The sequence below is a fragment of the Muntiacus reevesi genome, chromosome 1, assembly GCF_963930625.1.
Source record: "Muntiacus reevesi chromosome 1, mMunRee1.1, whole genome shotgun sequence".
NCBI lineage: Eukaryota > Metazoa > Chordata > Mammalia > Artiodactyla > Cervidae > Muntiacus > Muntiacus reevesi.
Window position 1 is genome coordinate 219,137,270 of NC_089249.1, and position 16,340 is coordinate 219,153,609.

Here is a 16,340-nt window from a genome sequence, read left to right on the forward strand (position 1 = left end):
ATTCCAACACAAATTTGTTTTAACTGACTGCCTGAATCATTAAAATAAAACACATTTCCTAATATTCTGGCTTGGTCAGTGACGCTTAAGTATTTGAGGATTATTTCCACATGTTCTGCTTTGAGTCTTCCTGTTGGGACAGATCTAAGGAAAGGAAGAGAGGCCAGTGCCAGTTCCAGTCTGACCCCAGACACTGAAGTTAGGGTGAATCAGGCCATTGGAAGTCTGATGGTCTTTCAAGGGACAAAAGATGGCTTTTTTCACCTCTACAAAACCTTCCAACAATGCAATAACAATTCAAGGACTTTCTTTATACCAGTGAAAAAATTTTTATTTTCTTTCATAATTAATAAAAATATATACAACTATTTTATGCTGAAACATTAAGCAAGTTGTTCATCCTCGGATGCTTTCTTGCAGACTTTTTCTTCCTTGTCTTTAAGAAGCAGGAATGTTTGCTATAGCACTGCAATTCAGAATATAGACAAGGTAAGTCACAGTGGGAAAGAGGCACAAAGTAATACAGGCACAGACATGAACATTCTACCTCTTGCCTGGTTTAGAAGCAAGGGTGGAATAATTCATAGCCTCATCTGTGTCTAGAATTTTATTCTCACCTCTCATTCATTCAGTAACACATTCAAAGCTTCCACACATCTTTCTTACATTTATTTTGTGCTTTTTCTTTCCATTTCAGACCTATTTCATTCCAGAATTTATTTTAAAAACCATATGTGTACTATTAAAATAATACACTCACTTTTTTTGTTTTCTCAAAAAAACCCTTTTATTAAAAAATTGCTAAACATGAAGAACTGTTGAATTCTTGGAAATGCCATCTTTACTATACCACCCTCTTTAAGCCCGCAAGTGCCCTTTGTAGTCAGAGTTGACATAAAGTTGAACCACTCGTTTCTACATTACATCTCATGCACACACCTTTGCTACATGTGATTCTACATACACATTCCTTAAGCTGCCTAGTCTTGTTCCTGCCTTGCTCACACTTTTTCCTGTTTTTGAAGAAGCAATATTCTTTTTCCTTCCTAAACACTGTCAATATTCCAAGGACTAATCATTTCATTTCCCACATTTCTTCATCCAATCCACAGTGACTCCCTTAGAATTCCTGGAATATTTAGTGTCTATCCTCTTTTGCTTCAATAAATACCATCTTACAAGTTTATTGTAGCTGTAGAGTAGGAAAATATTATGTTCTCATTTGTCATTTAATTAATTAATTAAATTAATTAAATTAATTAATGCAGAATTAAGTTTGAGATAAATTTTTTTCTGGATCTCTAGAGGAAAGTTGGCATTATTGCTTAGAGCGTATTTTGATTACTAAAACCACCAAATTAAGCTTGAAAATGGATGAGAAGAAAAGCAAAAGTAATTTTGGGGAACAACTACTTTTTCTTGTTTTATTGAGAAAATTCACATATAACATCGGGTAATTTTAAGGCAGATTATGTAGTGATATATATATATATATACACACACACACACACACATATATATATATATATATAAATGATTACCACATTAAGATTAGTTAACATATGATCATCTTATATAATTTTGTTTGCTTTGTCTTATTTTTGCCTTTTTTATGGTGAGAACTTCTAAAATTTACTCTTTCAGTAACTTTCAAATATAAATATGTAAAATAGTATTCTTAACTATAGTCCATCATGCTATTCCCATGATCTTACTCATCTTATAACTAGAAGTTTATATTCTTTGACCATGTTTACCCTTTTCCTTACATCCCACCTCCTCCATCTTTGCAAAACACCAATCCATTTTCTATTCTATGACTGGTTTTTTTTTTTCCTCACATTTAAGTGAGATCATAAACTACATTTATGAAGGGGAAAAAATCCTGCCAGTAAGGCACAGAAAGAAATGCTATGAACCAGGATATTCTAAACCAGTGGCTCTCAAAAGCTACAGTGTAGATCAGACACAGCTCGTTTGATCTTGCCCCAGAGTTTCTGATTCAGCAGGTCTGTATTGTTTCCCAAGAATCTGAATTTCTGACAATTTCCCAAGTCATGCTTGTGTTGATGGGCAAGGAACACATTTTGTGAACCACAAGTTCAGCTGAGTAGAGAAGATTTGGTAAAAAATAAATAAGGTTTGTTATAAATCCCAAGGTGAGTTCACAGAAAGAAAGTAAGGCTCACCTTAATCTTGGATAATAGTAATAATAGAATGACATTTGTAAAATATCTTATTTTTTTGTTTGCTGACTGATTGGCTAATTTCATGACAGAATATATTAGGGGGATTTAGGGAGGGTGTAGGTATATAGAATTGGAAGGTAGCATGCATTAACCATGCTTTTAGGAGGTAAGAATTTGGTATAGGAAAAATTACAATGATACTCAAATAAATAGAAGATCATGAGAGAATGTTTTCCAGGAGAGAACTATGCAGGGTACTGTATTGCTGGAACTGATTTTGAAAAGTTAAATTCAGCTTATTATTCAAAGTTTTAATATTTCCATGTCACACAGTGAGTTACTTTGTATTTTCATTGCTTTGTGATTATATCTAATGATTTGAAGTAGAATGCAAGTTTTCAGAATTTTTCCCATAGAGCATATACACTTATAAATAATCAACATTAGCATTTTGGATGAATTTGTGTGTGGTTGTCTAAATAATGGAATTCAAAATGCATGAGAGAGAGAAAAAAATAGAGAGTGAACCCTTGGGGCAGAAAAATAAGAGAAAAAGAAAAAAAATGACTTTAAGATCAATAATATAGTGCATGAAAAATAAGTTGTTGCATTCACTGAGCTGAGTAAACAGTTATTAGATTAGGAATTCAACATGCTGGGCAAAAATCCTGGGTCTACTTAAGATGGTCTCACAATGGAATTTTGCATAAATTATCTCTTCTGAATGGCAGTAATAAATACGCAAATTAAAAGTTTTACTAAAGGGCATGGAGTGTCCAGGGCTTCCCCAGTGGTGACTCAGCTGTAAAGAATCCTCCTGCAATGCAGAAGCTGCAGGAGCTGTGGCTTCTACCCCTGGGTGGAAACAATCCCCTGGAGGAGGGCAAGGCAACCCACTCCCGTATTCTTGCTTGGAGAATCCCATGGACAGAGGATCCTGGCAGGAGGCTACAGTCCATAGGCTCGCAAAAAGCAGGTCATGCATGCACACATGGGGTGTTTCCATTGTGCATCACTACACAATGACTTTCAGAAGATCGGTCATTCTTCTGAAGCAAGAGGGAAAGAATGTTTCTCATTTAAGCACCAAGGAGGGCATTTAATACTCTCCATCATATAGATGATGGGGTAACCTGTGGAAAAAAAAGAATGAAAATAAATAAATAAAAGGGAAAAGGAAAGCTGGCCAGGCAGGTGTGAATTAGGAGAGTTTATTGCCTCAGATAGTTAAGTAAGAGATGTAGCTACAAATGCATGATTCACTGAAATGATTTTGGAAAGACAACAGCAACAATGTTGGAGATCTGATGAAAAGGTAAAAACTTCTAACAGGTTTGAAACTAGCATTATGCTGAAAATGTAAAATTGTGCTATTCTACCTGTGAGTAGTATTTAGTTAAATAAAATATAACACAAGAAAAAACTGGAGACTGTCTAACAGTTTTCTGTTGTCTGTGTTCCTAATAAGTTGCCTAAATATTTCTATATAAGACCTCTTAAGCCTTTTCATAAGGTTTGACTCAGAATATCAGTAGTTGTTATTTATGCCAAGTGCCACAGGATAATTTTGGAAAAGATAAAATAATTACTCTTGTACACATATGAAACAAACACAGGTCAATTTTTTTTATCCAACTCATTAAATATGAGGGAATCTGCAAGATATTATAAGTGGTTCAAAAGAGAAATCAAAGTACTACACACATAAAGGCAGAAAAAGAATGCTGAGGTGAATTTGCAAATAGATGTAAAAAGGGTCTGACTGTAAAGCAGCAATCAATAACATTCCAATGAATGCATCTAATTTGTATTTCTATGAACAAGAATAATTTGCTGTATTGACCATTCCTGCAACTTCATTAATTGAAATTACTCCAAAGACAATAAAATGCAATGATGATGCAGTGCACGCGTGTGCACGCACACACGTGCGCGCACACACACACACACACACACACAGAGTTTTCTCATTTCAAAGGTTTTCAAAGTTTTCCTGACTCTGGCATAAGGAAGAAAGACTTAATGAGTAGAGAAAATGTTTGTTGAAGGTTTTCTTGTTGAGGAGCTATGCTAGTTGTTTTTATATGCATTGTCCAATTGTATTAGAATAATAATCAGACAAGAAAGCTTACTTTGGAATTTGGAGTCAACCGATGCTTAGATAATTAATTCATTAAAAAGCAAGTGAGTGGCTAAGCTTAAATTTGTGTTTAAGACTGATCCATCAAAATCCACTGCCTTCCTCACTACATATTGTAAAATAAAGTATATAAAATTTCACTTGAGTGAGACACAGAGAATAGGCCTTAATCCACATAAGATTATGAAGTAGATGATTTGAATTGGACTGGCACCCTGTTCAGTCATACTGCTATGTGATCACTATGGTAAAATAAGCTCTTTGGAACCTGCTATTAGTCTCATGAAGTCTCAAATATTCTCACAGACATGGATTTGAGTGGGAGAAAGCGAAGTTAAAATAGAACAGCAAACCCTCTCAAGTTGAGTCTCAAGTTGTTTACTTTTGCTCTTTTTCTTTTAGAGTAAGTCATTGATTAAAAGTCAAAGAAATGGACAACTTTACCTCTAGGAGCACATTTTTTCTTATGGGATTCAGTGATATTCGGGAGATCCAGATCTTTCATGCTGTGCTCTTTTTGCTAATTTACCTGGCAGCCTTGCTTGGGAATCTTCTTATCATCACACTCACCACAAAGGATCATTGCCTCCACACGCCAATGTACTTCTTCCTGAAGAACTTATCCTTTCTGGATGTTGGCCTCATTTCCATCCCTGTCCCCAAATCCATCATGAACTCTCTGACTAATGACAACACCATTTCATTCCTTGGATGTGTTTCACAGGTATTTTTCTTTTTCCTCTTAGCCACTACAGAAGTAGCGCTACTCACAGTCATGTCCTATGACCGCTATATTGCCATCTGCCACCCACTCAGGTATGACATTATCATGAGCCATGGAGCCTGTGTGCAGATGGCTGCCTCTTCATGGCTCAGTGGAAGTCTCAATGCAATTCTGCACACAGCTTTTACCTTTTCCACACCCATGTGTGGATCTCCTGAAGTTCATCAGTTCTTCTGTGATGTCCCACAACTGCTCTCTCTAACTTGTTCATTTAACACTGGGGAGTTAGTAGTCATTGGGCTCAGTCTAGTGCTAGATTTTGGCTGTTTTGTGTTTATTGATATATCTTACATTCACATCTTCTCCACTGTGCTAAGGATACCCTCCAGACAAGGCAGATCCAAAGCTTTCTCCACATGCTTGCCACACCTCCTTGTTGTGACTTTGTTTCTCTCTTCTGGGTATTTTGCCTACTTACGCCCATTACCCAAATCTCCATCACTTTTGGATTTGTTAATTTCGGTATTCTATACTGTGGTGCCACCCACCTTGAACCCCCTTATCTACAGCCTGAGAAATAAGGATATGAAGATGGCACTAAGGAAACTGAAAATAACTGGATATTTTCAATCAAATTAGAAGAATTAATTTCACATCCATCATGATCTTTTAATTCACTGGCATAATTATCTGAGACTTCGATGGCACATTCTGACAGTAATATGAAATGTGTAGAGTAAGATTATCATGAAAAACTTATTGGTTTTACTTATTGAAGTGGTACTAATAAGCATGATGTCTGTCCAGACCAAATGGATGACAAAACCAATAGGGTTCTAATTGAAATTGTAAAGATATATGTTGCCCTTATGTTTATCATCCTAATGGGAACACCATGTTATGTGACAAGTGGCAAACTGGGCAGGGTGCTAGTGCATCAGATATAAACTCCAGCTCTCCCAGGCAGACCAATTTTATTGTCACTCTTAGCAAATGCGATACCTGAAATTCCTGTTGGATGATGTATATAAATCATTCTCAAATTAAAGAAACCAGGTAGAGGTGAAGTGAACACTGCAAAACATTGCAAATATAACCAAATGTGACTCAATTGTACAAGTTAAAATGGTCAATTTTATGCTATGTGGATTTCACCTTATCAACAAGACAAAAACAAAAACAAAACAACAGTCTATCTGTCTTCCTTTTTTCTTTCTCAAGTCTACAATATGGCATTTTCTGATATAGCTTGTGCCCGTGCAGTCTAGTGAGAGAAGACACATGCACTAACACCTAGCTTTGTTTTATACACATATATTTGCTCTTACTAATATCAAAACAAGCTCCTGGGTGCATGGAGTAAAGGGGCCAAACACAAACATACTTAGCATGAAGGCAAGTGTAGGGAGGCAATTTTGTAAAGGAAATATCTACAGTCTATTTTAAAGGCTAAGAAGGAATTGAATCTGGAAAATGGGGAGGAAAACTGATGTAAAACATTGGAAAATGAAAACAAACAAAAACCAAAACCAAAGGGCAACAGTGGGTTATAAAAGATGTGTGACTGATATGGGACTGAACTGCAATGGCCCTTGTCCTAAAAGACAATGAGAAAGACATAAGGGAAGAACTAGAATAAGCAAGAGGGCAAGGAGGCTGATCAAGATTCTAAGAGGCTCAAAACATGCAGTGAGAGATGAAGCTTTGATCAAATGTTGAGAGGAAGAGAAGATAGATACAGGAAATTTCAATCACATGACTTAGATATGTTTAAGGAAGTAAAAACAAAAGTCAAGAAAGTGGAGTTTGCAAACAATGAGCTTTAGATCTTCAACTTCTGGAAATACTATCCACTATGATCTTTTCTTTGTTCCTAATCTAGTGACAAATTTTCCTTCTTTTGTACATTTCTTCATGAGAACTCTTTTGCCTAAGATTGCTTCAGGCTAGCTCAGTTTCTCTACATGTGCTTCCTGAGCATTGCATCTCTCCAGCACAGTACTTACTTCTTAATTAATCTTTGCTCCTGGAATACAGTTGCTTCAGAATATTGTGTTAATTTCTGCTGTACATCAAAGTGAATCAGTTATATGTATACATAAATCCCTTCTTTTAATGATAATTTTAATTGCAATTTGACACATATTTCTGTAAGTCTTTGATAAACGTCTCTTTCCTTGACTAAATTGTATTATCCTGGAGGTATGCTTAAATCTTCAGTGAATAGCTTGTTGTGTAGTCTAGAGCAGACATTCAGTAAGTGTTTATCTAATACATGGATTAATGGACAATACATACTTCTTTTCCTATTCCCATAAAATGTTATTATTTATTTTTTTAAATTGATATCTTGCTTATACTGTCCATGTTGGATGTATTTGTGATTATAGTGATTATTAAAGGTATTTTTCAGTCTGAAAGTAAGTTCCTAGCAAAAAAACCTTTCTCATTATTAAAATTAAAATTAATTTAAAATGAATCAATGGACTCAGTTTGTTAGTAATGCAAGTTTAAACATGTTTCTATATTTTTAGAGTCACTTTATAATTTAATCTAAGACAATTAAGTTATGATAAATCTGTATTAGTTTCAACTATAGACTTTTTAAAAAATCGTAATTATTTTTTCATAGGGACTAAAGCTAAAGAATTTGAGCAATATACAGAGAAAAATCATTGCCATGATAATTATGCATGTATTTCTTAGAAAAATGTTATTATATGACTGGCTCATTTTTAAACAGTTGGTATGCGTCATATCTAATGCTGGTTGTGCAGAATACAAAATGACACCATACACTGCCATATATTTCATTGTTTCTTCTTGCATGCATTTCTCCTTTCATGTTTGAGAGTCTCTTCCCTTTAACACTAACTGAAATTTCACAACGTACCTGTTAAAATTATTGGTGGTTTGCATGTGAAAGTTAGATTTCCTAGAAAGAATAACATTTGGAATGCTTCATGTGGTAGACCTAATAATGGCCACCCAAAATATCCACATACTAATCCCCAGAATCTAGGAATAGGTTATTTTATAGTGTAAAGGGGACGTTGCAAATATGATTAAAATTATGGGCCTTGAGATGGAGGGATTATCCCGGTGGGCCTAATAATCACATAGATCTTTAAAGGCAGAGAGCTTTCCCGTCTGCAGTCAGGAACTAGAGAGATGGCAGCATGATATGAACTAGACTGACCAGTGTTGACTTTAAAAAGAGCAAGATTGGCTATGATCCAAGGAATATGAGAAAGCTTCTAGAAGCTGAAAAAGGCAAGAAAATACTTTGTCCTCTAGAGCATCCAGAAAAGAACAGCCCTACTGACATCATCATCTTAGTTCAGTGAGTTTGACCTTTAAAATTGAAATTTGTGCTTTTTGAGCTACTCAGTTTGTAGTAATCTGTTTCTGCAGCAGTAGAAAACTAAGACACTGAGTAAAATTTAGTGCTTCATTACCAATGTATCATTTGAGTTGTAGAATGGTTAACTTTTTGCATATTTAAAGAATAGCAGTGGAAATGGAAAATCTTTATCTAACAACTTAATCTAACATATATATATATATATGTGTATATATATATATGTATATCTGAATCTCACAGTTTGTATTGGAACCAAGAATTAGACCCAACGAATGGACCCTATATGATGTTATTATCTTACATAAACATTAAGACCAGACTCTGTGCTGATAGAAGTCACGATAACATTCATGTTGAGAGATGTTTCTGAAAGGAGGGTGGTTTTAGGTGTGTTTTGTTTTATTCCTTCTTCTAGATGTCAGTAACACGGATGCTTGAAGTTTGTGAAAATGTATCCAGCTGTTTTCATACCTGCATTCTCTTTTTGTAAAATAATCATAAACTAACAAAGAAATGAAGCTCCTTGAGTGGTAAGGGAGTAAGGGAAATCTTTCTTCTCCAAAGATAAAGGGTAGCAGTCTGTTCTTTGGGACAATCCAGAAGTAGAATAGGATGTTTTTATATATGTCTGAGTAAGGAAACTTTCCTGCCCTTGGTGCAGATCTCCATGATTGGGAAACCACAAAATACAGCAAATATAAAAAAAAAACCAATTGCTCTCAATCAGCAAAGATTTTATTGGTGCTTAGGAAGGACTGAATAAAAGGGATGAAATAAGACCCCCAAATAATGACTGCTAATTGATTTCTCACCACATTGACAGAATCATTGTGTGATATATACCATCAGATTCATTTTGATTTAAATAAGCAATGTAATGTAACTCTCCTTGCATATGGAAATTTCTAACTTCCACAATGCTGCACTCAAGTGGATGCTACTTGAATTAATATAATACTAACATACTTTTACATAGACATTTTAGTTTTTTGATAATATTAAATTTTTTCCTATAACACTGCCTAATGTGACAAATGATAGTGCCAGTTACACTATTAATCTTCCTGTTAATAATAACTGACTTTATCAACACCTTCTAAGAATGAAGGAACAATATTGTAATGTCATCATAAATTATCTTATGATAGTATAGATGATGGCCACTGGGGCACCTTCCTAAACACAATACCAGCTGAAATGCATCCCTTGATATGCATAATGGCCTTGCTAAAACTTGCATTTGCTTAGTAGAGAGAATAAAACTTTATTTAAGGAACAGGGGGCAAAAATCTTTACTTTTAGGGGCGACCTAAGAAGAATGGAAGCAAATCTATAATGTTTAGAAAGAGGAAATTTGTAAAATACAAAATACTGACAAAAATACCTTAATTTCTAGGGCATAAGCAGTTGGAAAGAAGAAAATATATTCCAGGTTAGTGTGAAAAATGTAATAATTGTATATGGAAAATGCAATTAATGTAGGAAACCATGGCAATTGAGGGTATTTTCCTGGTATATGGAAAACCTTATATAACTTTTGGGTGAAAATAGGAAGATAAGATGATTTTTAATGTTATGACAGGGAAAAGAATAGGATAAGCAGAAAAACCTAATGAACGAATAATTATAGTTTCCAAGATCTGGATATATTCTGTGTGATTAGAGCAAATGCTTTTACCAAAAAACTGGATGCAAAAGAAAATTAGGAAATAAAGGTGTGTATGATGTATGTGTATATATATATATATACACACACACACATATGTATATATATGTAAGATTATATTATATATTATTATATATGATTTTAACTGTGTATTTTCTGGTATTATTCTAGCATACAAAAATGGATATTCTTTTGTGCATATAAATATTTTACAAGTAAAAGACAAGTTCATATAAACTCTTTAATTTGACATTTTTTTTCACAAACTAATGCATTGTAGCTGTTCATTAGGTCCACATATAGACATCATACTACCATTTTTATATCAAATATATGAATAAAACTGTAGTATAAGATCTTATCTGTTTTGATAGGCATAAAGGATGCTTCTAATCTTCTTTGATATTCTTTGTTATAAAAATATCTTTTGTTAAAATTGTTGGACTCCACAATATATTGAAAGAAAGACACAGAGAAAGAGAGTATGACAGAAAGAGAATGAAAGAGAGGTGGAATGAAAGAGGCAGGAAGAGAAGGGGGACAGCAGGGGATGAGATGGTTGGATGGCATCACCGACTCAGTGGACATGGGTTTGGGTGGACTCTGGGAGTTTGTGATGGACAGGAAGACCTGGCATGCTGCAGTTCATGGAGTAACAGCTACTGCTGCTAAATCGCTTCAGTCGTGTCCAACTCTGTGCAACCACATAGACGACAGCCCACCAGGCTCCTCCATCCATGGGATTCTCCAAGTAAGAGTACTGGAGTAGGGTGCCATTGCCTTCTCCATATGTGATCATGTTTAACTACTAATAATACTATGTTTCTAATAATCATTCCCTATACTTGCTCTTCCTGAGGAAATAACTTATTTAACTCTACATCCCATCAGTTTAACCTAGGACTTGAAAGTGTATATGTATTAATCTTTATGTATTAAAATTCTTAAATTAATAAGTGGATCAATGTTATACACTTAAATTTTTTTTTACTGCTTTCATGTTTGTTTGTTTGATTTTTATTACTCAACAGAAAGTAAAGTTTTTATAATTAAAATATTTTCCCTGCATCCAGGTAACGTAACATTTAATGTGTTTGTGCTGAAATAAATTTGATTTACTTTGATTTTTACCATTACTATTATCATGTATAAAACTTGATGTACTATGTTCATGAGTGTACATTCTCTGACCATGCTGTATAATCTCCTTAAAGTGAAATATTGGTTCCATTCATTAGTGTTTCTTACCAAAGAGAATGCCCAGAAGATGGCTAACAAGTTAACATTGAAAATATATAAAGAGATCACGAATGGCTGATTGGCTGAATGGCACTATGTTCTATTCCCTGGAGAAGATGACCTATTGTACCACTGAAGGTATTGACAAAGATGAGAAAGTTTTTCTGGAGGCCTACAAGAAATAGATTGCCAGACTAACACAGATTTCAAGATATAAAATGAAAATGTGTAGCTATAAGAATCTATAAACTACAATAATACAAATTGTTTTTTAAGATTAATATTCTTATAAACATGAAATAAAAAGTCAATAAATCAGTAGAAGTATGTCTGGCAAGTTTGCTCATATTAGAACCCTTCAGAGCACGACACCTTGTCAAGTCAATTGGCATTATGACTGAATTTTTATCACTTATTTCTTAGGATAAAGAGCATATCATGAAATTAGCTATGCTTTTTTTTTGCATTTATGTTACTCAAACATGTAAACTGATACCACTTGATTCAAGCCAGGTATTTTCTCCTAATGATGGCTCTCTATCTCCATTTGAACACATAGTTGTAAACTAATTGTCAAATTGTTATTTCACAAGGGGGATAAACAGGGACACGTGATATAGATCATATTAAATTTGTTGATTGTTATGTGTAGTATGGCCATTTTAACAAGACTTATCTAATCCAAGAGCATGGAATATATTTTGGTTTTTTTGAATCATTTTTTATTTTCTTTAACAATGTTTTATAGTTTTAGTGTATATCTTTCACCTTCCTTACTAGGTTTATTCCTAGTTTGTTTTTGCTTTTTATGACCCAATTTTAAATGGGATTTTTTAAAAATTCTCTTTCTGATACTTTATTGTTAAAGAAATGCAACATATTTCTGTATATGACTCTTCTATCCAACACACATATATGCACATATATTCACAAACACTTTTGATTATTTTAATCAAACTTTTTACAGCTAGTTATGAGCAAAGCTTTATGATTTATATAAATGTCAATGTTTTTGACAATATTATTATATATAAAGGCAACCCCTTACTGGATAGATACACAGAGCATTATGACACCATCATATGAAACATCAGACTAGGTTTTAAATTTAGAGTAGCTCTAGAGAGGAAAATCTAGAGAAATCTGTCATATATCAGAAAATTATTACTGACAACAATGAAAGACTTTCAGTTTATGTTTCAATGTAGCTCAGAATAATATGCATTTTAAAGCATGAGTCAACATTTACACATGCATAACTCAATTCGTATACATGACATAATAAGTTAAATTCTGATAAAAATAATTGGCATTATTTCTACATAATCAAGTAAGTTACAACAAAATAAGTATTTATGGAATTGTAACTGAGATCTATCCTGGGGTCTAGAACTGTGCTTCCTAATACAGCCGGCATAGCACACATGAGGCTACAAAGCACTTGATACTGAATTGACATGTACTATAAATGTAAATACACGCAGAATTTTAAAGGCTAAATATGAAATACAGACAATATTTAATATATAATTTTGCCTTTATTCTACATTGGAATAATAATATTCTACATATAGTTGTTTAAAAATTAATTTGAAATGCTAAATTTACTTGTTTATTTTTTTCTAAGAGGCTGGAAGAAAATCTGGAATTACATATCCATTTTGTATTATGGGCTATTGGACAGCAGTGGCAGAAGCAGAAAGAAAGATAATGCTCTTATCTTTGAAAAGGCCACCATCTATTATTACATTTCATGCATAAATTTTATAATACAGTATTGCAAACATAATGTTGATTTTCTTCAACATGTAGTCTCAGTAAAAATTATATTTTATTTCACAGTGTATACTCATCAATATACCTAATTTGTTAAAAGAGAAACATTTTTAAAAAGGAGAAATCTATTTGACACAAACAAAAAGAGAAATTTAAAAGAATGTAAATCTTTAAATGGGTGTTGGGTTTGGGGGAAGATGTATATACAACATGAAATACAAGCCCTTTTTCATATCTCAGTTCAGTTGACTAAGGTAAGCAAAATTCAGCTCTTTCTAATAAGTTTGAAGTAGAAAGAAAAACATTAAAAATATAAAGAGAGACTATAAAAATGGGAAGAAAAGGATAAAAAAGAGCTAATAAAAAAAGAAGTAAGAGAATGAGATAAGAATGGATGGAGAGAAAAGGGGAGCACAAATATAAATACTGAGTTTTAAGTTTAGTATTTATATTTGTGCTCCCCTTTTGTTTTACACTGTTGGGAAAGCAAACTGGTGCAGTCACTGTGGAGATTCCTTAAAAAACTAGGGAATAGAACTGCCATATGACCCAAAAATCCCACTGCTCTGCATAGACCCCGAGGAAACCATAATTGAAAGAGGCATATGTACCCCAAAGTTCATTGCAGCACTATTTACAATAGCTAGAACAGGGAAGCAACCTAGATGAATAGGTAAGGAAGTGTGGTACAGAGACACAGTGGAATATTACTGGGCCAAAAAAAAGGAATGCATTTGAGTCAGTTCTAATGAGGTGGATGAACCTGGAGCCTATTTGTCAGGAAGAGAAAGACAAATACTGTATATTAATGCATATATATGAAATTTAGAAAGACAGTACAGATGACAAAGGAGGCATAGACATAAAGAACTGACTTTTGGACTCAGTGGGAGAAGGTGAGGGTGGAATCATTTCAGAGAATAGCATTGAAACATGTGAGTTACCATATGTAAACTAGATGACCACTGTGAGTTTGATGCATGAAGCAGGGCACACAAAGTCAATGCTCTGGGAAAACCCAGAGGGATAGGGTGGGGAGAGAGGTGGGAGAAGGGTTCAGAATGGGAGGGACATGTATACCTGTGGCTGATTTGTGTTATATATGGCAAAAATCATCACAATATTGTAATTATCCTCCAATTAAAATAAATAAATAAATTAAATATATATAAATACCTTAAGAAAAGACATATATGAAAATAGTAAATGATAGAAAATTAAAAATATATAAGTTAAACAAAAATAGGATGATAAAACATAAACTTTCTGAAGGCTGGCTGGAAAAAAAAAATTAAACTGTTTTTGCTAAAGTTTCATTTTAACCAGAAATATGTAGTAAGTGATACATTATTTGTTATTACAATCCATAAGATTCTTCTTTGTGACTGATTCTTGATTATTGCTACTTAATAATTTTCTATTTTTAATGAATATATTTTAAACAGAAGTTTTTAAAAATTCTTTTTTTACTCTAAGTTTCTAACAGAAAAAAAAGCATTTTGATAAAAATTAAATTAAATTTCTTCATAACTTCTAGAATAAAATTGTAAAATGCAACGCTAGGAAATAAAACATGGTGTGTAAATTTTGGAGAAATAACATAATCATGTAAAGAAATTGTGATGATATTAACAAAAGAAATGAAACCATCAGAATAATCCAAACAGAATCTTTTGATATGAAATTAATGATGGAATATATTCAATACATATTGTGCTTCCTAGATAGTCCTCAAGTTCACAAAAAAAATATAAAAATCATCAGATATAAATTGATTGCAGAATATGTAAATTTGGTATAGCTATGGCAGGAGAGATGGCAAATATGGTATCTATTAAGATCTAGCTCTCAGTAAATGATTTCACTTACTTTATTTAATATATGTACCATACAATTAAAGTCAGCAGGGTACTTATATATTTAGCAACAATTTACCACCCAGTATTTTGCCTAAGGCTGCCTTCATATCCTTGTTCCTCAGACTATAGATGAGAGGGTTCAGGCTGGGAGGTAATACAGAGTATAATACAGACATGAAGAGATTCAGTGATGATGCAGACTTAGAATTAGTCCCTAAATAATTGGCAATACCAGAAAAGAGAAACAATATCACTACAGTGAGGTGTGGTATACAGGTAGAAAAAGTTTTGAACCTGCCTTGTGCAGATGGAATCCTCAGGACAGCTGAAAAAATGTAAACATAAGAGGCAATCAGGAAAAGAAAGCATACAAAAGCAAAAGTAAAGCTAGCAATGACAAATGCATATTCTAGAATTTGTTCTCCTGAACAAGCAAGTGTGAGCACTGAAGGAATATCACAGAAGAACTGATGTACTATGTAAGGCCCACAGAAATGCACAGAGAATGTACCTGCAACATGAATGGATCCATAGACACACCCACTAGCCCACGATGCTGTCACCATCTGCAGACAGGTGCCTCTATTCATGATTGTCTCATAGTACAGAGGATGGCAGATGGCAACATAGCGGTCATAAGACATCACTATAAGGAGGGCATACTCTGTGCCAGCCAAAAAAATGAAAAGAAAAATTTGTGAGGCACATCCCAGGAAAGAGATGGAATGGCTTTTGGTCAGAGAGTTTATGATGGATTTGGGCACAGTGACAGAGATATAGCAGATATCAATCAAGGACAAATTCTTTAGGAAGAAATACATGGGCGACTGGAGACGCCGGTCAGTGGTGGTGAGAATAATAATGAGGAGGTTCCCCATCAGTGCTGTCAGGTAACTCAGGAAGAAGAACGGAACATAGAGTCCTTGTAGCACCTGGTCATCAGTGAATCCCATGAGCAAAAATTCTGTTATGATGGTAGCGTTGGTTAACTTCTCAGTCATGCTGATTCTTACTTGTAAAAATAAAGATTATACCAGTAATTAGTTCATTCAGATATGGTAGCATTCATCTTTACTTAACTTTTGATGTGGCTTAATCCTGAGTGGGGCATAGTTCATCAGAATAACTGAAAATACATCATATAGATTTCCCTTCTTATAATATTAACAGGTAGAAATAAGATTAATATTAAGGAGAGCTTAGAAGAGGCGGAAAGTGAAATGAAATGCTGCTGTTGTCTAGTTGTCTACAGTACAGAAAAATTTTATATTTCATGTTTCAGGTACATAGCAGACAGGTGTAAAGCCTTTAGGACATATCTGTGTGTCAAGCAGCTAACACACTTTGCAATATTCTCAGCAACTGATGCAAGTTTCTTTCACA

General features: G+C 33.9%; 2 protein-coding genes across 2 annotated transcripts; one reads left to right on the forward strand and one right to left on the reverse strand.

Moving 5' to 3' along the window:
- Nucleotides 1-4,759: 4,759 nt before the first annotated feature.
- On the forward strand, nt 4,760-5,692 carry LOC136157566 (olfactory receptor 14A16-like). Its single transcript, XM_065919415.1, has one exon. The coding sequence runs from the start codon at nt 4,760-4,762 to the stop codon at nt 5,690-5,692; it is 933 nt and encodes a 310-aa protein (XP_065775487.1).
- A 9,318-nt stretch (nt 5,693-15,010) lies between these two features.
- LOC136157577 (olfactory receptor 14A16-like) lies at nt 15,011-15,958 on the reverse strand. The gene has a single exon (XM_065919421.1). It carries the CDS (start codon nt 15,956-15,958, stop codon nt 15,011-15,013), a length of 948 nt encoding a protein of 315 aa, XP_065775493.1.
- Nucleotides 15,959-16,340: the final 382 nt, after the last annotated feature.

What these genes read in the sequence shown, in the direction of transcription:
- LOC136157566 (XM_065919415.1), top strand. Translation starts at nt 4,760, where the DNA reads ATGGACAACTTTACCTCTAGGAGCACATTTTTTCTTATGGGATTCAGT.
- LOC136157577 (XM_065919421.1), bottom strand. Translation starts at nt 15,958, where the DNA reads ATGACTGAGAAGTTAACCAACGCTACCATCATAACAGAATTTTTGCTC.